Source organism: Branchiostoma belcheri, unplaced genomic scaffold (assembly GCF_001625305.1).
Source record: "Branchiostoma belcheri isolate BF01 breed outbred unplaced genomic scaffold, Haploidv18h27 scaffold106, whole genome shotgun sequence".
In the NCBI taxonomy this organism is placed as follows: domain Eukaryota; kingdom Metazoa; phylum Chordata; class Leptocardii; order Amphioxiformes; family Branchiostomatidae; genus Branchiostoma; species Branchiostoma belcheri.
In genome coordinates this window covers 213,587-238,244 of record NW_017802447.1, presented here as the reverse complement: position 1 = coordinate 238,244, position 24,658 = coordinate 213,587, and the positions used below count along the sequence as shown (strand labels likewise).

General features: G+C 40.0%; 3 protein-coding genes across 3 annotated transcripts; 2 read left to right on the top strand and 1 right to left on the bottom strand.

Moving 5' to 3' along the window:
* Window positions 1–43: 43 nt before the first annotated feature.
* Window positions 44–7,336, top strand: LOC109478306 (ras-related protein Rab-28-like). Its single transcript, XM_019779789.1, has 6 exons — window positions 44–291; window positions 805–901; window positions 1,132–1,220; window positions 1,344–1,473; window positions 1,703–1,806; window positions 1,940–7,336. The coding sequence occupies exons 1-6, from the start codon at window positions 217–219 to the stop codon at window positions 2,117–2,119; spliced, it is 675 nt and encodes a 224-aa protein (XP_019635348.1). The 5' UTR covers window positions 44–216; the 3' UTR covers window positions 2,120–7,336.
* Window positions 5,834–21,011, bottom strand: LOC109478279 (attractin-like protein 1). Its single transcript, XM_019779744.1, has 28 exons — window positions 20,681–21,011; window positions 19,233–19,319; window positions 18,041–18,154; window positions 17,487–17,612; window positions 17,065–17,249; window positions 16,701–16,857; window positions 16,426–16,519; window positions 15,949–16,165; window positions 15,558–15,741; window positions 15,069–15,223; window positions 14,712–14,861; window positions 14,329–14,469; window positions 14,044–14,153; window positions 13,716–13,827; window positions 13,288–13,473; window positions 12,805–13,005; window positions 11,766–11,837; window positions 10,893–10,958; window positions 10,613–10,706; window positions 10,197–10,249; window positions 9,811–9,905; window positions 9,622–9,691; window positions 9,219–9,370; window positions 9,045–9,106; window positions 8,806–8,884; window positions 8,379–8,486; window positions 8,104–8,218; window positions 5,834–7,825 (listed from the first exon to the last, which is right to left on the bottom strand). Exons 1-28 carry the CDS (start codon window positions 20,902–20,904, stop codon window positions 7,695–7,697), a joined length of 3,540 nt encoding a protein of 1,179 aa, XP_019635303.1. The 5' UTR covers window positions 20,905–21,011; the 3' UTR covers window positions 5,834–7,694.
* On the top strand, window positions 20,942–24,222 carry LOC109478286 (solute carrier family 35 member E3-like). Its single transcript, XM_019779756.1, has 5 exons — window positions 20,942–21,426; window positions 21,800–21,910; window positions 22,182–22,340; window positions 22,716–22,798; window positions 23,436–24,222. Exons 1-5 carry the CDS (start codon window positions 21,046–21,048, stop codon window positions 23,629–23,631), a joined length of 930 nt encoding a protein of 309 aa, XP_019635315.1. The 5' UTR covers window positions 20,942–21,045; the 3' UTR covers window positions 23,632–24,222.
* The last annotated feature ends 436 nt before the right edge of the window (window positions 24,223–24,658 follow it).

Here is a 24,658-nt window from a genome sequence, read left to right as displayed (position 1 = left end):
CGGGAACCGACCAAACCACGCGAGAACAGCGAGAACACACGTGATCTCAGACGTCATCACTACATGTGCATCACTACACCAAACACCTGTACATAGTTTCACCTGCAGGAAACAGCTGAAGAAACACCGATGTTTTCCTTCAATATGGCGCTGTAACGTCCATCCAGGAACGTGAATTCTTGCCTGAAGTCTTCTGTTGTTCTCAGGGACTGAATCATGTCGGATTCGGAGGACGAAAATCCAGATAAACAACTGAAGATTGTGATTATGGGCGATGGAGCATCAGGAAAGGTCGGTGCTATATGAGGTCGACTTACTAGTATTTTATTGGGATTTCCCTGGAAAAACCAGCAAGAACACAGACGGAAGTTGAAAAATTAATATATAATTCTAACTAGTATTTATTGGGATTCCCTGGAAAAACCAGCAAGAACACAGACGGAAGTTGAAAAATTATATATAATTCTAACTCCATAGACTATCATTGAGCTGCTATTAGGGTAAATATTACTGTTGTGTATAATTTTGTTAGCTTTTCAAACACTCACTTAGTTACACTCATAACAGTTTTTGTTTGTCAACATCTAACGTTATGATTTATGCTCTCTTATTTATGGCATGTTGTTGTCATCATTTTCATAATTCCCATGCTTGAGTTGTTGACAAGTATAGTCCCACTAGTATCCCCAAACATTCTTTGGTCCTACCTACCAGTAACGTTACATATGACATATCGCAGTTGTCCATATTAGTAGTACCAAGGAATCATACATGCTGATGTTAGACTTATGTTTGTTATTACAGACATCGCTTGCTGTGAGATATTCCCAGGAGAACTTTGGGAAACAGTACAAACAGACAGTAGGACTGGACTTCTTCCTACGGAGAATAGTTCTACCAGGTAGTAGATTGTATGCAATACTGTTTTTATTTCCAGCAATTTCAATAATACATGTACATATATACAACTGGAAATAAATTTACCCCATGAACATATCAAAGTAAGATGTCATCTTTGTCTGTTCCACAAAAATCATGGCTACTGCCAGCTTTTTCTGTAAGGACTTGTTCCTATACTGCAATGTTCCTGTAAATCTGACTTGTTAACCATCTGTATCTGTAATGTTACAGGGAACATCCATGTGGCACTGCAGCTGTGGGACATCGGTGGACAAACCCTGGGAGGAGGCATGCTGGATAAGTACATATTTGGGGCACATGTGAGTAGCATCTCAGTCTGACAGCCAACCATTTCTTTGGTGTATCTGTATTGTATGTCAAGATATGGTTATTCTGGCTTGATCGCAGTTGTCTCTGTTTTAAATGGCTATTTTGCTTTTCAGGGTATCCTGCTTGTTTACGACATCACCAACTACCAGAGTTTTGATAACTTGGAGGACTGGTATGAGAAGATTCGAGAAGTATGCAAGGACCAGCCCAAACTACCACACATCGCACTGGTGGCCAACAAAAGTAAGCACTGTCATCTCTCATAACTGCCATGGAAATGTTGATAATGACTTAAACATTTGCATTATTAAGCTTGTATTGAGATGAACAAAAGAAATGATCACACATGACTACCTGTTGTAGCCATTGTGTGATTGTCTTTATCCAGGTGATTTTTTTAGCATATGTTTCTATGATCCTGTATTAACCTAGGTGGCTCAGAGCATATATTTGAATGATTGTTTTGACCCAGGTGACCTGGAGCACATGAGAACTGTGAAGCAGGAGAAGCATCAGAGGTTTGCCACAGAAAACGGCTTCACCTCCCATTTTGTCTCTGCCAAAACTGGGGATTCTGTGAGTAACATTTATAAATACATGTACATATGGTTTAATAACTATGCTATGTATTCAAAAAGTATGAGAAACACCATGTTAAGTTTTTGGCCAAACTTCACAGACATGGTATTGTTTTTGGTTCTCGCTGCAGGTGAACTTGTGTTTCCAGAAGATTTCTGCTGAGATCCTGGGGATCAAATTGACCAAACCTGAAGTTGAGCAGCAGACGAGAGTCGTCAAGGCAGACATCGTCCAGTACAGTAACGCTGAGTCTGTGCCACGTGCAACGCCGCAGCAGAACAACCGCAGCTCGCTGTGTTCTGTACAGTAGGGACTACTTCAACCCCCTGACTTATTTTCACACATGGTTACAAAAGAGACAATATCCTGAGGAGAAAATTATCTATGTTACTGAGTCCCCAGGAATGTATTTTATTGTTCTGTACAGGATTGTTGATAATGTGTATACTCTGAGTACTGACAGGAGTGGGTGATAGTAACCCTCTGCCCTAGTTATGATAAGCCTTGTCTCCACTAGTTCTTTTCATTGAACAGTGTTTCTCATGGGGATGAATGTGAAGACAACAATTGTTAGGTGAACATTTGATTTCAACGTCAAGGTGCCATCTAAGAATAGTTGTTTGCCCAAGGGTTGAATGTATTGTACACTCTGTACTGTATACATGTTAAACTTCACCTTTACTTGTGATCACTATAGCAGTTTACAAGGATGGTAGGTATCTGTAAAATCATATACTTTTAGTCAAATCGTAAATGTTTTGATTGTGTATAACAAAGTTTGTTGTACACAACCAAAGATTTTATTCCAAACTGATGTTTGGGTGACTGTCTGTCACCTTCCTCAGGGCAATACTGACTGGTTCTACTCTGCTACTGCAGTTTGAAAAATGCAGTCCCAAACTTGACTGAGTTTATGTCCCCCTCATCATGGTTCATGACTGGAGCAGATTTTCTGTCTCTATAATCCAACAAGTTGATATCATGGTCTGTCACGAGCCTGCTATCACTGCTCATAGAAACTCAGCCGCTGTGATTATTTGGGACCACATTCTTCACATTGCAGGAACAACACCTAGCTGCAGTATTGTCCTGTGAAAGGTGACAGACAGTCAACTCTCTGTGATTGTTTTCCCATCATTTACCAACCTGATGCAACTATACACGGGTGTTATGATTGTGGCAATAATTCTATAGGGCAAGGCAATAATTAATAGAATATGGGGACCATGTCTGTTTTACTCTTTTGTCAGATGCTGGTTCATGTAGTTTTATATGAATACTTTTGAGTACTGAGACTTGGGGGGTCCTTAAAGATGGTACCTAAGATTGCCACGCGTGATGACTAGCATTGGGCCAGTTAAGGCTTGTTGTGATTGCTAACTTTTGTGGCTGTCCACTGTGTGTAACTTAAGTTTGAATATCATGTTCATAACATGACTTAATGTGCTGGTTGCAATTAAGTTTTAAATATTCAAATGTATAGATTTGCTCTTAAACAATTTTTGAAAGTGTTACAGAAGTATCAAGGACTTTTTTTTAATCCACATCACACAGACAAATGTTTGATTCATGGTCTAATTCATGGCATTGATGACAGTTTATTGTTACAGATATGGACGTGAAAGAATTTTTAAAAAGATTAATCATGTCTGTACATGTATTTCATTGGTTCAGAAATGTAAGAAGAAAATAATTCAGGGGCCAGATTTACCTTAATGTTTCTGATTATCATCCATGAAATGTAGTTTACCTGGAGGTATTTTTAGCTAGTAGACAAGTTAAGCCCCCTTTTTCAGTTACTGTACTAGTATGTACCCTATTCTACTCTTTCAGCTTGTCCAGGAGATGGTAGATGACTTTAGATTACCCAAATTAAAAGTACCAGAAATTATGTTATTTCCCCCAATTTGTTCTGTGAATGTGACTTGTATTTTAGCTAGATGGCAGGACTTTTGTGGTAGTTTTTGAAGTTAGAGTTCATAGAAACTTTGCACTACAGATTATTGTGAACATTACTGTGACACTCTCTCTACGTTTTCAATCTGATGAAAAATGTTTCTCTTGAATGTGTATAAACAAAAGTTATTTAAGATAAATTTGGATCATCTCCTTGGTAAAATTGTAGACTTTGTCAGAGAATGTTGTGTCTTTAGTCATAGTATTGATATCCTATATTGGTAACATTACATATTGGTAACTGGGATGTTGGTAAAAAGAGTATAATAGGAATAGTGTTTTTGTGTCAGTTCATAATTATTTACATAAGTGTCAGCAAAAACTTTTTGTACAGTTCTTTAACATGCTTGTGTATATTTGATAGCATATCTTTATGTTTATGGTGTCAGAAATACTATTCCTGTCAAATATTATCATAGATTGCCCTGACTTCTCAGTGTTTGTATTTTGTTCCAGTATGTGTTTTAGCTGTATTTAGTATGTGACTTTAGACCTTTTGTGAAGTTGTGTTCAGACCTGCCTAGCAGCACTTATTGCTTGTTGAGGTTTCTTTGCAATGTTTGATTAAAAAATGCATATTAAATGTAACATACAGTTGCAAAATACACTGTGTTGTCACCTCATACATTACAAAGGATGTCCAGTATTCATTGTTCAAAATGAAAATGGAACAGCAAATCCAGGACACAACTTTCAAATTGGCATGACTTTACAGACAGTATACAATCAGGTGAGAGAAAAAACAAAAAGACAGAATACATGCAGCTGATAATAATTTATTTCCCACTCCCTCATGTTAATAGCCTACATGGAATCTTTTTAAGCACAGTTTGCAGACTATTTTTGACATTTAGGTAGGATGTGCAAAAAAAATCTATACATCATTTGGTGCGCAATTTCGTTGTCATTACCATTATTTCTCTTGCTCTACTTTAGTTTAATGATTATCCTGAGAATACATTTTACACACCAGATTCAGCCCCATTGTCTCCTTACTATAAGGAATTATTTTACTGATAACGTGTTGTCAGTAAAAATACCTCCATCCCAGAGGTGCTGCAAAAAGTTTTCTGGCATCAGTTGCACATCTAGAGAATAAGCTACCGGTAGTTCATGGTTACAGTGCAGTACAAGCAGTTCATGGTTCGAAATGCAGTATGATACACTGTGCGTAATATGTCAGAGTTGAAGGCCCATGGTAAAAGATAATGAATGACATCAAGTTTGACATATTATCACAACATATCACATAGAAAACTCGCTTATTCAACCAACTGTAGCTGGAAAGTTAATTCTGCTCCATGCTTAACTGCAGGGTTGATATACATGGCTGGATTCTCTGTTTGAAACATTGTGTTGTTTCCAGCAATCTCTGCAACATGACATTTTCTAATCCCATATCTACTTAACAAATAAAAGTGTCCAAGACAAACTGGCCTTCCAATACAAATGCAACTTTGCCTGGCACTAAAGCACAGAAGGCCAACACTTAAAACATTGTGCAATAATCCAACACATAAGAATTTTCTGATAATTTTTCTCATTCTTATTAGATTAATACTAGTACATTGCATCCTTGACATATATACAATTGGGAAAAATAATAGAAGTGAAAGAACATGTATCCTTATCTAACCTCCCAGGAAGCCCAATTGAAGGGGATTCTCAATAAAACTGACATGCCAGCTGTTAGAACTACATGAACGGATGATGAAATCAGTGAAAGTCTGAGTACAAAAACCTCCTGGACAATCATTGTAATACAAAATGTACTGTCTACTTACACATATAACTATATATATATATACTTGTTTAATTCTTCCAGGTCACATATATCCACCACCCTGAAAAATGCATGTTGACAGATCTCCAATGTTCCCCAGTACTAGAACATTCTCCTGCATTCCTAAACTGTGCACTAGAGATCTCTGAAACAGACTGTCTTTCAATGTGACAAATATGTAACCCAGTGGGTACACAGACCCTCCGATTCACAAGGAAGAGATTTATGCAGAAATCAAGCTGTTATCCAATATGTTTTACAGTAGGACACATTGTTACGGATATGGCAGATTAGAAAGTCTCATTTATGATGATTTTTGGAGGTCTTACATTGCTATGACACATCCAATATAAAGCCATGTAACATCGGTATACGTTTGTACTTGACACTCTGTCCATTTGTGTCCTGAAATGCCTTACATATGGGTATTATCTACTTTTCTTGAACAAAATGTGAGGTTCACATATGAACACATAAAATTATTCAAAAAAAGTTCCTACATTTTGCAAAGTTTTGCAATCACTTTGGTATCCTATGTTTGAAGCTACTACCAATAACTTGCTTGATATGCAACAAATTATTTGCACACAATAAAAAAGTACAATAGATATCAATCATGTAATACATGTACACAAATTAAAGAAGAACCATAAGTTGATTATGATCATTTCCACTTATCATAACTCACCCTCCCCAGCTTTTGGTGTGGAATGTTCCAACACGTTATATTATAATGATAACAAGGTGCTGACTTTTCCACATTTTGGGTGCTCTTTTTATAGTATGTTAGTTTTCAGCTGTACTATAGTCTAGGACACCTCTGCTTCCAACATGTTTGTAGGTTTCAAAATAAAGGTTAAATTACAAGGTAAGATGTGTACATTGTAAGAACCATAAATTGCAACTAAATTTGTAAACTTTATAATACAAATCATCTGGGTGTGTGGTTCAGAGTTTGTTTTTAATTATTTTTGTACACAAAATCATAGGAGGGAATTGTCTTGGTTATTTTGGTAACTATTTCTGGGCCAACAAACAAAAAGGAAATGGTTGTCAGTCAAGAAATCTAGACAGCGATGTGCAACTCTTCTAATATATAGAAAAGAGTGTAACTGTTACTGTTACAAGTACAGTAACAATCTTTGTATTATCTATTCATATCATTGCAGTTGTATTATGGTGGTATCATTAATTTGTGTGTACATTACATGTACGAGGTATATCATCTCATTGTTGGATATATTTTAATTTTTAAGATATTTCATCCTTTGTTGTTATCTTTCTTAATCTAAAATTCTAAAACCTACATTTCTACAGAGCTTGACAGACACTAAAACTTTGAGGGCGAGAACTTGTAGTTTGGTACTACAGACCTAGCCTTGATGCCAACCATTTTAGCTTTGTTATGGTCTCTTGGTCTCCTACTACAAAGACTGGACCCGCACATATTCTATATCCATCTGTATATGATTATGCTGTTTTTAGATGAAATTTATTGTCTTGTTTGTGATTAGTAGCGACTAATTCTATTCAATATACCTGTGCCCCACATGTATGTTATAATTCCAATAAATCAAATCTAATCAAATCAAATCAAACCTGTCATTTGAAGTGGTGCTTTGATTGGCCAAACATGAGCAGGGGTACTAGTATGTAGTCATCCAATCAGCAGAGGACCAGCCCAGTGTGCAACAGCTCTTAACGTGACGTCATCACCAGAGGGATAGAATATGTGCAGGTCAAGTCTTTTTGGCAGGGAAACAACTGAGAAAGTGTATAAAAGCTAAATAGCCTGGCTTCCATGCTATGGAGAACCAGGACAGGTCCTCCATAAACTTCATTGCAACAGGAATGAAGAAGTGTTAACTACCAGGATATACAAAAAGGTCATGTATATTGTATAACAACAGCTGTCTTAGGATCATACTGTGAATTAGGAGTCCGGACTAAGTTGTTGAAGGCTGGGCATACCTAACCTGACTACATCATGCTTCTAGCAGCCCTTCCACAAGTCAGGGATGACACCCATTCAGCCCCTGACAGCGAGAGATTCTGCAACACTAATACTGTGGAAATCTGGACTTAATTGTTGGAGGCTGGGTACAGACAGCTGACAGCACTTTTGTACATGGTCTGAGCTTTTTTGTCATATGCAGGTGCCTATATGTGTGGGACTGTGGTGTTTACGATGCCAGAGTGACATATGTTGTTTGTCTTTTCCCTCGGCTGGTTTGCTGGAATGTTCTACCGCTACCAGTGTGCTTCCTACTGCTAGCCCTGGGAGAAAAAGAGAGAGAAATCCAACATTTTAGGACCTGGGCACATTTTTCATATCATCAATGTAGTTCTTAGAATAGTTGTTTTAGATCTTTGTCAACTGTTGGCTCTGTCACACCCAAAATTCTACGCAAAGAAATTTGTACGACCTGAAACAAATGTGACTGCACCCTAAGAACTAATGTTTAATTTAAACAACCAGCCAGAGGTCTACTCTTAGTGCCTTTCCACAATGCACAGTGATGAATCCTATTGCACTAAAAAAAAGCTGAGAGTACCTGTGTGCCCTACAGCAGGTTGTGAGCTGTCCCCGGTTGACATATGCATGAACACTGACAGCACAGCTGCTTTATTGCCTGCGAGAGGCTCCAGGGAAATGGCTCCAGGACATCTCTGATGGCAACAACAAATTAAAGACTTCAGTTTTCCATAATTCTTCACTAAAAAAATTTATTGGTACAACTAAAGTGCAATAAAGGGCATAACTACTCTCAGTTATCTTGCAGCTTTGTGAGCCAAAATCAGACTAAATGAGGTAATGACGGTGACTTACCCGTTTTGCTTTATGTACACCATCCCGCGGCTCTGTGTTGATTTCCATTTCTAACATGACCTTGGAGAACGGTCGGCTGGCCATCTGGGCCATCTCAATAATCATCTCCTGTTCAATAAAGAAAGTGAAAGTGACCAATACCGACAGTGAAAGTGTTTAGTGCACACGAACTCATTGAACAGTTGAGCTACTCTGGTCATGACAGAGAAGACAGATACAGGCTAACTGAGAAGTTAACAGAAATCCTGTATGCTGTCAATTACAATTTCTGTGACAGGAACTTAATGAGACTTCTAATACATGTACTTGCTGCTGAGATTTAAAAAAAATTCTACAGACAATTGAGATAAGTGGCTTCAGAACAACAATACATGACAATACATCTTTGGACATATGGCCATATGGACATATGGTACTACAGACTTACCCGTCGCCTGCGGAATGTATCAACCCGCTGTTTGACCTTCCAGAAGATTCCTGCCACCAGCAGAAGAGACAGGAAACAGCTGCAAGAAAAACAAACCTGCAGCTGAACACCCACCTTCCCAGTTTAGTGCTCCTTCAATGTAACATAACTTTGAAACACAACACAATGTTATTCTGCTCAGCACACTGCTTACAGCTTCTACTACAAGTACATTTATATATAGGTGAACAATTTTGTACCTGAAGAAAGTGACAAAGAACTGCACCAGGTCCAGAAGACCACCATGCTGGGAGAATGTTACCTGGAAGAGTAAGGAATGATTTTAACTCCAAACTTAAAACACTGTAAAAACTTCCCTTTCCCCTTTCTTCCCTAAAATACAGTCCCTGCTAAAATAAATGATCAGTACAGACCTGCACCAGGAGCGGCGTGGTGAAATTGTAGACGATGACGTAGAAGGTTGTGTTCTGTGTGCTGCCGAAGGAGTAGTCTACGTGGGAGTACACACTCTTGTAGAAGGTGAAGTCTCTCGCAGTCACCAGGACTCTTCTGCCAACTTCTGAAGCTGAATCAGCACAAAGTCAAAGTCATAAATAGTTTCATGAGGATAGTACATCAATTCAAGAGACAGTACTTTTCTTAGGTACACCTTGTAGACTGTGTACCTACGAAAACTATGCTGCATTGATCTTGAACCAGTTATGATTTCTATTTTACTATATTTTATTTGGATTGCCACAGTACAATACAAGTGGAGAACAGAAGGTTGTCAGTTGATTATCTTAATGGTTTACAGATCATTCCAAGCAGACTTACCACTTGCTACTGTGATGTTCATGGTGGCCATTGCTGAGGTGTTGATGGTGAACGTTACATCTCGCGATGCCTGTAAGAAATACAAGTAAACTCATAATGGTACACATTTTGAGTTGAGACATGCTACAGTCTATGAATATCAGAAGTCTGTGGAAACACAGAAACATTTGGGGTGAAGTAACTACTCACATGGTTGGGGACATTCATGAAGTTAATCCCAGTGTAGTACTGGTCATCATTCTTGGACAGGTTAAACGTAAACTGGTAGTCAATCAGGCAGTCATCTGAAAATAAGAGAGAATCTTTGATTACTTCATTTCTTAGTCCAAACATTTGTTGACTCAAAATCCTTCCCAAACCTTTCACTGTATCAAGTGGTCCCCATTTCTGTTTCTATAGCCCTTGGGCCACACAGGCCACTACTGTAACAGTAGTAGGATGTTCAACTTCCAAACTCCTTCTCATTAATGCTGAGCAGAGAAAGCAGTCTGTACCATTTTAAAGTCTTTGGTGTGACCTAGTTGGGGTTTGAACATACAATCTTCCAAATGCAAGGTGAACACTCATCTACTCACAATAACATGTTCCTGTCACCGGGTCACCAAAGTAGCGATGACTGACATCACACCTGTAAAGAAATAATTATCTTTATCATTAATAAAACAATTTCTAGGAAATTCATCTAAATTTGTTTATTTAATATTGTTTGCTTTGTATATATGGCCAATACAGACAAACCATGAAAACAACAAACAAAACTAACTACAAATACATATAACATAAAATACATTATGGTTTATGTCTAGGTTATGATATTTGCAAACCAGGCTAATACAATGGGGCCAGAAGTTACAATGTAGGAAGATGAGTGGATCATAATGCCATTGTCTTAGGTGAGATTGCATTCTTTAGGCTTCCAATGTGCCCACAACAGTACAACTGGGTATGTGCCTGTTTATAACATTACTGTTGCACTGTTCCTCCTACGTACCTGTCACAGCCTTTGCCAATAATGCCTTTGGTGTTGCAGTAACAGTCACCATTCTGTGCATTACAGTGGTCAGCATGGCCATGACACTGACAGGCTAGAAACATAAGGCAGTCTTGTGGTTAGGGTTTTGGGTTTCAATCCCTGGCAGGCCCCAGTGTTGTGCCATCATTACTCTTCAGTCAATGTGCAATACATACATACTAACATAGTCAACTATCCCATTGTAAAGATCATAAGGATGAAAAAACACGAAAAAACACAAAAAAAGGTTGTGTTTTACCTGTGCAATTCCCTCCATTAGTAGCATCACCATAGTATCCAGGCACACATTGTTCACAGTGAGTGCCTGTCAGAACAAGAGGTAGCAGGAATGGTAATTAACACGTATCTCTCTATATATAAGCACTTGTATAACATTATCTCAGCAATTTGTCAGCGTTTAAAAGATATTCAATTCCAAACATTCCTTTCCGAAATCCACAACGATAATAGAGTTGCTAATTCAAAAATAAACTTCGAACATACAGATTATTAAAACACTCATATAACGAAGAAGATTATCTTAAGATCGCAAATGTACGTCACAGATCTGCCATTACTAAACTAAGAATCAGTTGTCACAATTTGCGAATTGAATCAGGAAGACATAACCGCACTCCTCTAGAGCAAAGAATCTGCCAATATTGTAGTTTAGGTAAAGTAGAAGATGAGGTACATTTTATTGTGGATTGTTCCATGTATGACAGCGAAAGAAACGTTCTTTTCGATTTTGTGTCAAGCAAATACTCCCAATTTAAGTATTTGAATAGTATAGAGAAATTTATATTCCTTGTAGTCTTTAACAAACCAGCTCTAACTACTCATACAGCCAACTACATTTATAAGATTACCAGAAAGCGAGAGGAAGTTGAACGTACTTGTGTACTATAGCCGTTTTATTATCAACATTGATGATGTACTTTGTCTATATGTGACCTGTCTTTAGCCCAGTGGGGCAAAATGTACAATAAAGGTCTTCATTCATTATAACCAGGAATGTCTTGCTACATATAATAACTGATGTCACTTTTATCGCTGGAAAACATTGATATGAATTTTAAAGTTTAAAGACATACAGACACACAAACACCTTTTGTTTAATCTGTTCTGTTACCTTGTGTGAGGTCCTGGCACTGCTGACACACACTGGAGTTACCACAGGTACTGTGTCCGTTACACTGGCAGTCTGAAGGTAAATACAACAGCTCATCAGTAAAGGTCATCAGTGTTCTACGACTGTTTTTGCAACATTGGTAGAAATCTGGTACTCTTCTTTACTATATATTACTGTTCTTTATTATGGGTTCACCACACCACGAAGTGGTGGTGAACCCATATTGCTTTTTCTGATGTTTCTTCTTCTCCTCCTCCTTCTCCTGCCATTTTTTAAATGGATTCAGCTTCTTCATTTTAGGGCCCAAGGTCCTGAAATTTGGTATGGAGGTACAGTGGGCAAATACCCCTAGGCGTTTTTTAAATTATTGTGATACAGGCTTTTACAATGGTTTTATTTGAGTTTTTTGGCTGTGTTATAGCAAATGTATTACTGTGTTAGTGTGCCTTGTTTACCACGTTTGGGCATGAGTCATCACAATGGAATGCAGGGCATCAACCAATAGGCATGCAGCTTTCCTCTATACTTCTTGCTGATTGGCTGTTGGGATTTAACTTGATTAACACCTGCACAGAGCATTTCCATACTGACAGTATGTCTGTATTCAAGTGTTTTGGTAGGTATTTCAAGCTTTCCTGCTCCAGCATTGGAATGCGGGGCATGGACGTTTTTTTTTTTTTTTAAATCAACAGTTTGCATTATGCAATTAAAAATCCTAACCAATAAAGTAGGGAATAGCTATCCAACTGTTGTTTTAGTTGTATTTTACTTCATATTATAGTTATATCAATGTAAATCATTGTTTTCCCTTGTGTTTCTCATTCTTTCCCTGCCATGTCGTAAAATGTGGTGAACCCATCGCTGTATTTGCTCCAAAGCAAATATTGGCCTTTCTAGTTGTATATTATTTTTTAATAGTTTGTCTCCTAGGCGAACCATTAAAAAGGATGTGAACTGTTTGAAAACACAACAAAAGAGGTAAACCACCGAGAATGAGCCAGATCCTTACATCTGCTTGGAGATTACAGTGTCCACCCACCTGGACATGAGGTGAAGTACCATCTGTTGACAGGACAGACAGTCGTGTTGAGGTGGACGTCTCCCCCAGACCCCCCCACCATCGGTCCTGCACTGCTGCCCTCCATACACACCCCCAGGCCGGTCTGACTGCCGTCATCACACCAGCCACACTGGGGCTGCTCCTGACAGGCTTCACAGGTACGCAGGGCACTGCACTCTCCTACACACACAGGACACAAGCACAATGTAAAAACTGTAACCCTAACGCTGCTTCTGACAGGTATGCAGGGCACTGCACTCTCCTACACACACAGGACACAAGCACAATGTAAAAACTGTAACCCTAACCCTGTTCCTGACATGCCTCTCACATACACAGGGCACTGCACTGTAAAAAAAAGGAGCTTTGGGGCTACCAGTGTGGCTCTAGAGGCACTTAACACAAGGCACATCAAATCATACTTGGTGAGTGTGTGTATCGACTGGCTAATGTTGTACATACTTGGACAAGTGTCAGCCTTGGTGCACCACTCCAGACACTGTCCATACGGGAAGGATGGCACGTAGGCATTGGAGTCCACACATCGCTTCTGGTTACTGCACCACATGCAGTCCGACATTGTACAGTTCACGATGTCCATCCGATGGCTACAGGGCAGCTTACATGTGAAAACACTTGAGCTGGTTCCTTTAAATGAGAGAAGGCCATTTTACAATGAAATCTGTGTAATGTAGCCCTCCTTTACACGAGCAAAAACAAATTGACACCTGTACAAAAAAGCAATCTTGAAGATGTAGCCAGGTTTCAATATTGCTTTAATCAATTGGTAAAATTTATTGAGATAAGCCCTACATATAATAGCCTCAGTCTGTTTTTCAGATGCTGATGTAAAGTGCCCCTAAATGAAAGGAAAGGTTTTCTAGCTGTACCTTCTTTACACTCATCTGACTGCCAGATACATCCCTGCCTGTCCTGACAGTCGTAACAGTTGAATGTGTTGCACACTGGACCTGCCGGGCAACTCTGGACATCAGACACGGCCTATGGAAAAACCAAGGCAAACTGGGTCAGACTCACAACTCAAGGTGGCATCAGTGGCTTTGTGGTTCCACTTCCTTTCTATTAGAGGCTCTGACCACTGAGTGACCAAAGATTTGACAGATCGCTGACAATGAATTGCATACAAAGAAATATCTTTTTCTTTTTCTTCTCTAAGACTTTTAGATCATACTTTAACATCATGTATATATGCTTCACCTGTGTACATGCATCCTTTGTTTTACATCCTTTGTTGTCTTCAGTACACCAGTGACAGCCATGTATGCTTGTTAGACACGAGCCACAGTCACCATAGTGCTCACAGGAACCTGCATCAGGAAACATACAGGCATTTATAATTACTTGTTATAAGTACCTTTGGCAAGAAAGTTTTGGGTAACATTTGAAGCAGTTATGAGTTATCTTACTTCTTGAATTTGACAATATTACTTTTTGAGTTACTGCCTTCCAAAATTAAAAAAAAAGAAGGGTGGTGTTACTGACCTGTGATTGGTGGACACTGCCTGGTCTCCCCCACCTGTGCTGCTGCCTGTCTGTCCATACAGCCGACCTCTGTCCACACACACTGGTGCACGGGCGGGGCACTGATACACACATCCTCCTCCTCTATCAGGGCACAGTCACCTGACAAAACATTAGCCAATCAGAGGTAAGGAGCTCCATCTGGCAGAACAGAGAGAAACTGCAACTGCTGGCAGAAATGCACAGACACATGCAAAACAATACTTCTAAACCCTTGGGATTGGGTTACAACACGCTGACAAGGTGGTCATGCGGTTAAGGTTGTTGACTTAGAATCTAAAGGTTCTGTGTTCAAATCCCTGGCAGGCCAAGGTGTTGTGACCCTGGGAATTTTTTCTACTTACCTGAAGAGTACTTTAGAATGTCTCCCAACAAAACACTGTTGAATCCTCCAAACACCACCATAGTCCTGTTGAGTACTACTGCAGAGTGGCCGAACCTGTGAGGTTGGTAGTCAGGGCCAGGGCCAGTCAGGTGCTGCCAGCGATGACATTCTGAAGTAACACATGGCAGTCATACAGTCATGCAAATATGGACCACTTTACAACAATGGGATAACTATGTGTAGAAAACAAGAAGAAGGCATTGTGGTAATAGAAAACCTTTGAACACCTATGATTGTAAAGAATTGTTTTAACCACAAACCTCAAACAACGCAAAAACATCTTTATCCTTCCTACAATGACATGAAAACTACATACCTAAGTCATAGGCCAGGTAGTCTGCGGAGAAGCACTTGGCCCCGCTGCTGGTGGACGTGTCGTTGTGGGTGTTCCCACCAAACACCAACATGAACCCCCCAATGGTAACGGCAGAGTGGAGATAGCGTGGCACACCACTGCCTGGTAGCACGGACCTGGACACATACAGGAATCCAAATGTTACATCTGTGTCAGTGCTCAAAATACTGGGGCAATTTTGCACTCCCAAAATTGGAACTATACACCTTATTTTGGACTGTGGATGCACTGTATTTAAACATTTGTGTAGGCTTACATAAGGTACCGAGTGAATTACTTGAATTTTGAAGTTAGCTAAAACTTGGGTTCATGTACCTTATGTTATGCACCCACATATCTTTCTGTCTACCAAAATCTTTATGATAGGTGCATCAATTTTTGTTGTAACTGAAATTTACAGCTTATGTTACATGTTGCCAACAATTCTTGTATTGTTACTAGTGATCTCACCATTGAGCTGTTTCAGGGTCAAAAGCAAAAGTGAAGTCTGACACAGTGTAGCGGTTCTTCTTGAGCACAGTGTATCCTCCATGGATGTAAATCTTCCCCGACACAGGGTCATACACGCTGGTGTGTCCGTATGAACCTGACACGGCCGCTCCAGACATGGCCACAGACCTCCACTTGTCAGTAGCTGCAAGGGCAAACAAGATCTCAAAGTTTGAAGTCTTTCCTAAATCCAAGAAAATTTCTAGAACCAGCCTGCATCATGTAAATACAATTTAGTAATTGTGCTATCAGGATGTTTTAGGTTGTCTCAGACTTATATTTAACAGTAAAGCTTTAAAGCTCACTAGTTGTGAGAGCCACAAGAGCTAACAATGGCAAGAGAGTTGTTCACCTGGGTTATATTCCAGTACTTTGTTGGAGTAGCCATAATCAGGGTTGTGCCCAAAGATGACAATGATCTTGGAGTCAACCATATTTGCAGAATGACCTTCCAGGGCCAGACCAGCCTGAGACAGGCGCTCCCATTGGTGGAGGACTGTGTCGAAAGCCCACGTCTCATTGGTCACCACCCTGCCCTCTACAAGACCTCCAAACATGATGATCTTGTCCTGATGGGTAAAACGTAGCAGAGAAAATCAAATTATAAGCTATGAAGGGACATTCAAAAATCAGTCCAGTAAGGGCTCAGGATTCTGTCACTATGGAAACCAGTGTATGCCAATAATTGCATAAGTCAACATGATTAAATTGTTTCCAAATTCTCCTGACACAGAAGTGTTGGCCATCAAGTTGCTAGAGGCCTGACCAGTGGAAGGGCTGGTAGAGGCATGATGTAGTCAGGCTAAAGCAGACTGTGAGTTCTACATACCCGATACAGAACTGCAGTGTGGCCGTAACGTGAGGCTGGGTTGGCAGCTGATGTAGGTGTGATGGGGCTCCAGGTGTTCTCTATCAAATGGTACCTAAAAGGTCAAGGTCAATACTGATACTGTAACAGTTGTAGGGAGGGCAATGAAGGCCTTCACGTAGAACATTACATAATACAAGATAAATCAAGCAACTGGAGAAATTCTCTGAAGATTCTGAAGCTTCAGGTATATCTGCTATCTTTGCTACTGAGAAGTTAAAATGGTAAGCCTGTACCTGATAAGATTGTGGAAGCTTGCACTGCTGAAGGTGTACCCCCCGACTATCCACATGTGCACGTCCTGCTGCACACTGACATGGGAGGCTCGGCCTGGCAGACCCGGCCGCTCACGCTCCCACACCACCTGGGCATCCGTCAGGTTACAGTCCGCTCCTGTCAGGAAACATTAAGGAAACATTAAATGTTGATTCATTGTATGAATGCATTTGTTTATATGACACCACTTAGCTGGGCTAGCCTGGCTAAGGATAACAGATTTGATAAATAAAGATGGTATTTTTATCACTTCTGCATATTAAGTCATTACCCATCTGGGTTACTAAGTACCCACCCCTGTACCCTGGGTTACTAAGTACCCACCCCTGTATCCTGGGTCACATATACAGTCCAGGGTGCCTGAGTAGTCACAGTGTCCGTGGTTGGAGCAGAGGTTGGGACAGGCTGGCTCGTTGCAGGCGTCGCCCTTCCAGCCCTGCTGACACGTGCAGACGGAGGAGGAGTCACAGCTGCCGTGGCCGGAGCAGTCCAACGGACAGGAGTTCAGGCTGGATACAACAAAACAACAACAGACTCTGAGTTATCTGTTTGTTAATCTAGAACTTACTGTACCTGAACAATTCGACGACGTAACCTGTGGTCTTTAACAATGACCAAACATAAATAAAAAGTTAACAGAATGTTTATTAGACCAGAATATATTCTCAGGTACAGTACTGGTATATTGATGTTCTTGATGTTCTGGTATTTCTGGCCTGTACCTAAATAATTTTTGCTTCACTTACCTGTAAGATATGTTAAAGCCGCTCATGTTGTAAGCAGCATCGCTGAAGAAGTGCAGGTAGGCATAGCCTGATGTAGTGGTGAGCTCATAACTGGTCCTGTTGGGCTGTAAATGTGTCAGCAGACCACTGCGGGATAAACAAGGCAATCAGAGAGGGCAGACTTCACCCCCTCAGAAGCACACATGAAAAACTGCAATGCAGAAGGTACAGACTTTACCTTCACACTCAGTTTTCATGTTGAAGTAATTTACAAATCAAAGAGTCAACAAATTGCTGTGATCTAATGTTACAATGATCAATAAGAGTGAGACTGAAGACCTCATACCTATGTGAAATACTCAAAGTTTCTTGTATAACTTTTTCACTCACCGGCATTGTTCGTTAATCATGCAAGTAAAGGTTTGATCAACATCAGATGTGTCTATTGATGTCTAGAATGCAAAAATACTGACCAAATCCTAACCACAGACGGCCTTGCTCATGAGTAACTCCCAACCATGGTCTGGAGAAGATTGGGAGGCCATGGTTGGCTGTGTGTGACAGGCACAACTTACCTAAAGGTTGCTACGAGGGGTGCGAAGACAGAATCACCATCATAGACATACACATGGTCCCAGCTACACTCTGTGGCAAACTCATTAAACCTGAGTCTAATGGTCGAGCCAACCCTGGAAAAACACACACACACACACACACATGTACATAAACAACAGATATTTGTGTGATCACACATCTGTAAAAAAATGTAAAATTTTTAACATAAACAAAAATGCTATATAGATTTCTATTTCAATACTATAGTGCCATTCATGTATTGCTTGGATACACATCTTGACATAACTTGAAGTGCATATATGGCCTTTTTGGTCAATATTGACCATAGTCAAATCCTAGTTTGCGTCAGCTCTAACTTGAAGTGCAAATATCCTTTGATGTACACTACCACTAAACTACAAAATTTGGATGCAAGCCTGTACCAGTTACTAGTAGTCTGGAATTAAGACACATTACACAGCATTCATCAATAATGAAAAGTACATGTACAACCTAAAATTAGTACAAATGTACAACCTAATTTGCATCCAAATTTTAGCAATTCAACCAAGGATAGCATGGCACTTTAATAGTGATCCAACCAATCATACCAATGAGAGAATGTAGACCTTTAAATATGTATATTTCCATGTTTTTATTTTGTATATATATATATAGTTTAGATGGCAGGGCTATGGGAACTGTCCATTCATAAGTACTAGGTTATGTACCATATGCATGATTGTTATTTTGTAGTCATCCTGTCTAAATGTGAGGACCACAGTCACAGTCGAGTGTCTAGCTAAGGCCACACCAATTTAATTTCTTGGTTAACGGATTTTTTACAGAAGAATAATGGAGCGGGCGGGCGAAAAAAATAAAAATAAAAACAGGCCTAGGCATCCTATTATGGCCGAAAATGGTACGATAGGAGCCATAAAGTCAACACACCAGGCTGGTTCAAAATGCACACAATGAATTTTGAACTTTTAATGATACCATTGCATTGAAAGATGGAATAACTGTAACAACTAGGATGAAAAGGTCTGTTTACAACTGTTCAGGGACAAAATATGAGCATTTTGCAGTTGATTCTGGATTTTTATTTTTATTTGCAAATCAGAAAAATATGAAGCGGCGAATCCGTTAACCAAGAAATTAAATTGGTGTGGCCTAATTGTGGATTTAAATAAAGTCAAAGTCCAGTCCTACCTGCCGCTGTCGACCAGCCAGGTACACTTGGTGACGGTGGTGTAGTTGTGTGGACCATCGCTGATCACACCTGAGCTGCTAGTCAGTCTGGGGAGTTCAACAACAACAACAAGAAGGCAATCAGAGATGGCAGACTTCATCCCCTTACTTCATGATGCTTTGGAACCCTTCCACTCCCACTTTCATATATGCAATGATGGCAATGCTGTGCTGTGCATATTTGGAATCGTGACAGCACAAACACACACACACACAGATACACACACAGAAACAGACACACAAACACACACACACAGAGACAGACACACAAACACACACACAAATGGCAAGAAATAAAGTCAAGATTAGGCCATGTTGATTTGATTGTATGGATGACATCTGCAGACAGTTTCCAAAAAAATTTGTACAGTAAATCGTACAAAGCAGCTGCAAAATGAGCAAAATTAATATAACAAAAAGTTACATGTATGTCATTTGTTCAACCTTCATGACCACAACAAGATAAGCCACACACATGCATGTCCACACCAGACATGCATGTCTTTGTACCAGATAAAATCATGTCATAAGACTAAGTAAGTGTACAAATGTATGTGTTGAGTTTACTATGAGGTTGTGTCAGAGAGGTAACAGTATTTTGACACCGTTGAGCATTATAGACCTGCTGATTGGATTACAATAGTCTAAAGTGGTAGTTTGTAGTGGTGATTCTTAGTAATTCCTGTTTGAGCCAGGCCCTGGTAATTGTTGTGTTTTGTTTGCCTTGCTAGTACTAGAGCACTTTGCAGTGTCATTTCCTTGTCAAGACAAACAACTGGAGAAAGGGCACACAATAATGGGGAACCTGATCTTGTTTGCAGGGTTACAGAAAATTTGTACTGCCTTTACAGGCCAAGCTATCTGGCACTACACAGGTAAAATGTATTTTTGGATGTAAGTCCCTGGAGTTCGAGGAGAAACTCAAGCTTGTTAAAGATCCCCACCACACTTCTAAAAAAGAGTAGGGGTCCATCTCGGTATGAGTGGATCAAACTCTTAGTAAGTTACATTAGTTACAAGGCTTGTGCCTTTTGTGTACCTTCTGTACAAGACTGGTGTATTATTCCATAAAGGTTCTTTATCATGTGAAATGATAAACAAACAACACCCTTATCAAGGCAGGTCATAGCATTGTTGTAAAGGAAAACTGTGGCAGTACAGTATAGACTGCAAGGACAGATTGCAATCAACCCAAATTTCACTTAAGTAGCCTCAAGTATATGATTATAATACCATTTCCTGGAGATTCCATCAAAGGGCAACACCCCTGGCTATAGACAGCCCAGCCTTTTCCGTAAACCCTTCTTGTTTACAGCCGGGTTGGACAACACAAATATTTGACACAAGGAAAATCAACATCACTAGCTGTAATTTACGCATAGAAATAGTCACTGTTATAACTGGTGTACCTGAATCGACCTCCGCAGTACTGGCATCGGTCGCCCTTCCAACCTCTCTCGCAGACGCACTCCCCTTCCAAACATCGCCCGTTGACGCAGTTATCCGGGCCGCAGCGCCGCTGCGCACAGTGTCCACCGGTCAGGAGATGCACTCCCAGGATGAGCAACAAACAGTACACATGAATGACGTGTTTAGACCTCACAGAGTGCCCAAAAAGCAGACAGTTCCTCATCTTGTTTTCATCTTACATCACGACCGAGATAGTCCGCCATGATGAATCTTGTGTACAGATCGATGATGATGATGGACTACCACCTGAGAAGTCCCCTAGCGCCGCCAAGTGGCTGATTTGCAAACTGCAGTGTCCAGGAAGATGGCGTCCTCAGGTGCTATAACTTTCGGCGTGTTGGGGAACTTAGTTTCCTCCATCAGCATCATATTCCTCAACAAATGGATCTACGTCAACGTGGGCTTTCCGAACATAAGCCTGACACTTGTACACTTTGTTATAACTTTCCTGGGACTGTACGCGAGCCAGCTGGCGAATGTCTTCAACCCCAAGTCGCTATTGTTGTGGAAGGTCGTGCCCCTGTCCCTGACGTTTTGTGGCTTCGTGGTTTTAACGAACCTGTCCTTGCAGAATAACACGGTTGGGACCTATCAGGTGGTCAAGTGTATGACTATGCCAGTCATCATGTTTATACAGACAAAGTTTTACCAGAAAACTTTCTCAATGCAAGTGAAGCTGACGGCGGTAAGTTCAACCCCAGATTACCATATGGGAACTTACTTTATAGTAGACCGTTATCTAGTCGGTATGAACGTCTTGATGTGGACTCGTAGCAAGTAGACTGGTTTATTTCCACACTTGGAATAAAATGCTTGCCGGGAGGCTAAAGACTGCATTGTATAGCTTAAACAGTTCTTGAAAAAAAACGTTTAATTTATGTACAATAAACATATTTTTCATTTAAAATAATCTAAATCTAATTTACCTTATTTGAATATTTCAGAGATAGTATACTATTTATCAGAAAATAGATGATAGAATGAGTAAGGTGCAAGGTCTTGTTTAAAATCACTACATTTTGTTGCATTACAATGTAACCCTGTTTTTCTTCTGATAGGTTCCGATTACCCTGGGTGTGTTCCTGAACTCGTACTATGACATGAAGTTCAACCTGCTGGGAAGTCTGTATGCAGGTCTGGGGGTGCTGGTCACATCTATGTACCAAATCGTGAGTAACTGCCAATCTTCCAGCATTTATACATATGGAATACATATATAGAGAATATAACGTTATTATATATCATTATCAGGAGGAATTTGTGCTAGGGTCCAAATCTTCAAAGATCTTTCCCAAAAACACTATTGCAAACCTGCAGAAATGCATTCGAGAGAATCAGTGAGAAATTCAGAATAATGGATAGATCTAGAATTCACAAAAGCTCAAAATATTTCACGGGGTATGAGGAGACCTTCAATTTCACATTGTGTTTGTTCCTCAGTTAGTTGGTGCCAAGCAGCAAGAGTTCCAGGTAAACTCCATGCAGCTGCTGTACTACCAGGCTCCTCTCTCCGCTGGAATGCTCCTTTTTGTCGTGCCAATCTTCGAGCCAATCACAGGAGAGCACGGTCTCCTTCAGGCTTGGTCATATCAAGCATTGGTATGTACATTTTCACATTTACCACAACTTTATTTCATAGTGTAAGGGGGAAGGCAGTTTGCTGTCTGAGCCAGCAACCAACACAAAACTAGTTCCAAAAGGCTACCTTGGCATGCAGGAGGTTAAAGTGTGACTTGCCAAAGGTGATGCATGATGATGATGTATTTGTTCTGCAGCTCAGTGTAGTCGTTGAGACAACCTTTGGCTGCAATCAGTCATCATTTTATTCCACTGTATCTTCTTCCCTGCAAGCAGCCTTAGTTCTCAGAGTTCCTTTGCAGATCTTAGATTTCCCATTCCTTTGTTTTTGAGGCCTATCCTAAGGAGTCATGAGTAGATTTGTGCAATGGTGATGCCTGCCTGCTGTGTTTACAGGGGATGGTGGTGCTGTCTGGGATCATGGCCTTCTCCGTCAACCTGTCCATCTTCTGGATCATCGGCAACACTTCACCTGTCACGTATCCTTCCTGCTGGGTGCTGCTATCTGTGTCTGTATCAACATATAGCTTGTATAACCACCAGTTCTGCAGGCACGTTGCATGGCAGTAGCTGGTTATATTACCCTGAACGACCTGTTGCACCAAGCCTTTGCACACCTAACTGCACTGCACAGTGAGTTCAATATGAATATCATGATAGTTCTAGGGTAAAGCAAACCTTTGAATCATGTGGGGACATGAAATAATTACTGCTAATGCATTTACATCTCTACTTTCTCAGCAGTTTTGTTTTGTGTCGGAAGGAAGTGTTTTATGTTTGCGGTTGAAACAATTCTGTATTCAGCATACTAGTACTGCGTTGGGAAAATTCTACTGACACTTGTTGACAAGGAACATACACACCCATTCATGGTTAAAGACAAGGCGACTAAAGACCCTTTTTTGATGTCATAATATTTATACTAGTAATTGAAACACTGAGCGACCATGTTGAAGGGTAAGTGGCATGTTTAACAGATCAACAAACTGTAATCCAATTTGGCAGAAGTGACGTCATATGAAAGCCTTTATAGGAAGCTGTAATATAATTAAGCCGCATCCAGTCTCCTGCCCAAGGTAAAAGCCCTTGCTTTGTGTCCTTAACACCAGTTCACAGCTACAATGTTATTGGCCACCTGAAGTTCTGCATCACCATCATTGGTGGATTTGTGATATTCAGGGACCCTGTTACCACTAACCAGTGTGTGGGAATTGCGTTGACTCTGGCAGGAATCATGGCGTACACCCACTTCAAGACCATGGAAAAACAGGAGGAAATGCAGAGGACCAAGTCAATAATGCAGAAGGTTTAGCACTTTATCGAGTTGTAGCGAAAATAAGAAGGCAAGAGGAGAAAGTGCAGTAATACACGTGGAAATTGTTACTCAAGCAACTGGATAGCTTTTGGAAACTGTCAAATAGTATCCACTAACAAAAAGAGGTGGATGCTACTTGAAACGCCTAATAATTTCCAAAACCTATCCAGTTGCTTGAGTAACAATTTCCTTGTGTATCTCTCCATGTCCAACTTTCATCAATGAAGTGCAGTAATGTTTGTATCTTTACAGGGCTATGATATTATAAAGCCCAGACAAATGTGAACCATAGACTAGCAGATCTTAACAATTCTACACTGTACACATTATAGTTCAATTGTCATGCTACAGGAAATCCAATTTAGCCAAGAGGGAAGACCAGCAATCAAACTGAACTCTTGCCAGTTTTGTCATACCAGATACAGTGAAAGTCATTCAGAAAACCAACATTTCAGGGCAATACATAACACTATATTTACTATATACTATAAAACCGAAATTCAAGAAAGTCATCATACCGTTTTCTTTTTTGCCAGCCCTTTTCAACTACCATTATGCAGTCTGGAAGGACATTGTCAATTTTTGACATCTAATGTTACCCTTCTATATCAGCCAGAAAGAATGGTCCGCTCATCTCTTACCAGAGCTGAAAACACTACAATCTTTTTTTTTTGGCCCCCATATTTTTCCATTACAGCTTCATTGCCCACATTCCTTACAGACCTTAAGTTGCTTTACTAACAAGGTAATGAAGACCATGATGTGTTAAATCGTTGGGGATTTTTTAGTTATGCCCCCAAATATGATTTCTGCTGCTTCTTCAAGGCTTACCACTTTCTTAATGACGTTTAAAAACGAGCAAGAGCTATATACAAACCCATATATTTTTTCATGAACATATAGTAAATGTAAACATACTTTTGTTTTTATTTATATAAAATAGTTTGCAGCCAATCCCACTAGAGTCTTTATTTGATCAGTGTGTTGAATGAGTGTGCATCAGTGCATGGGGAACCAAGAGTAC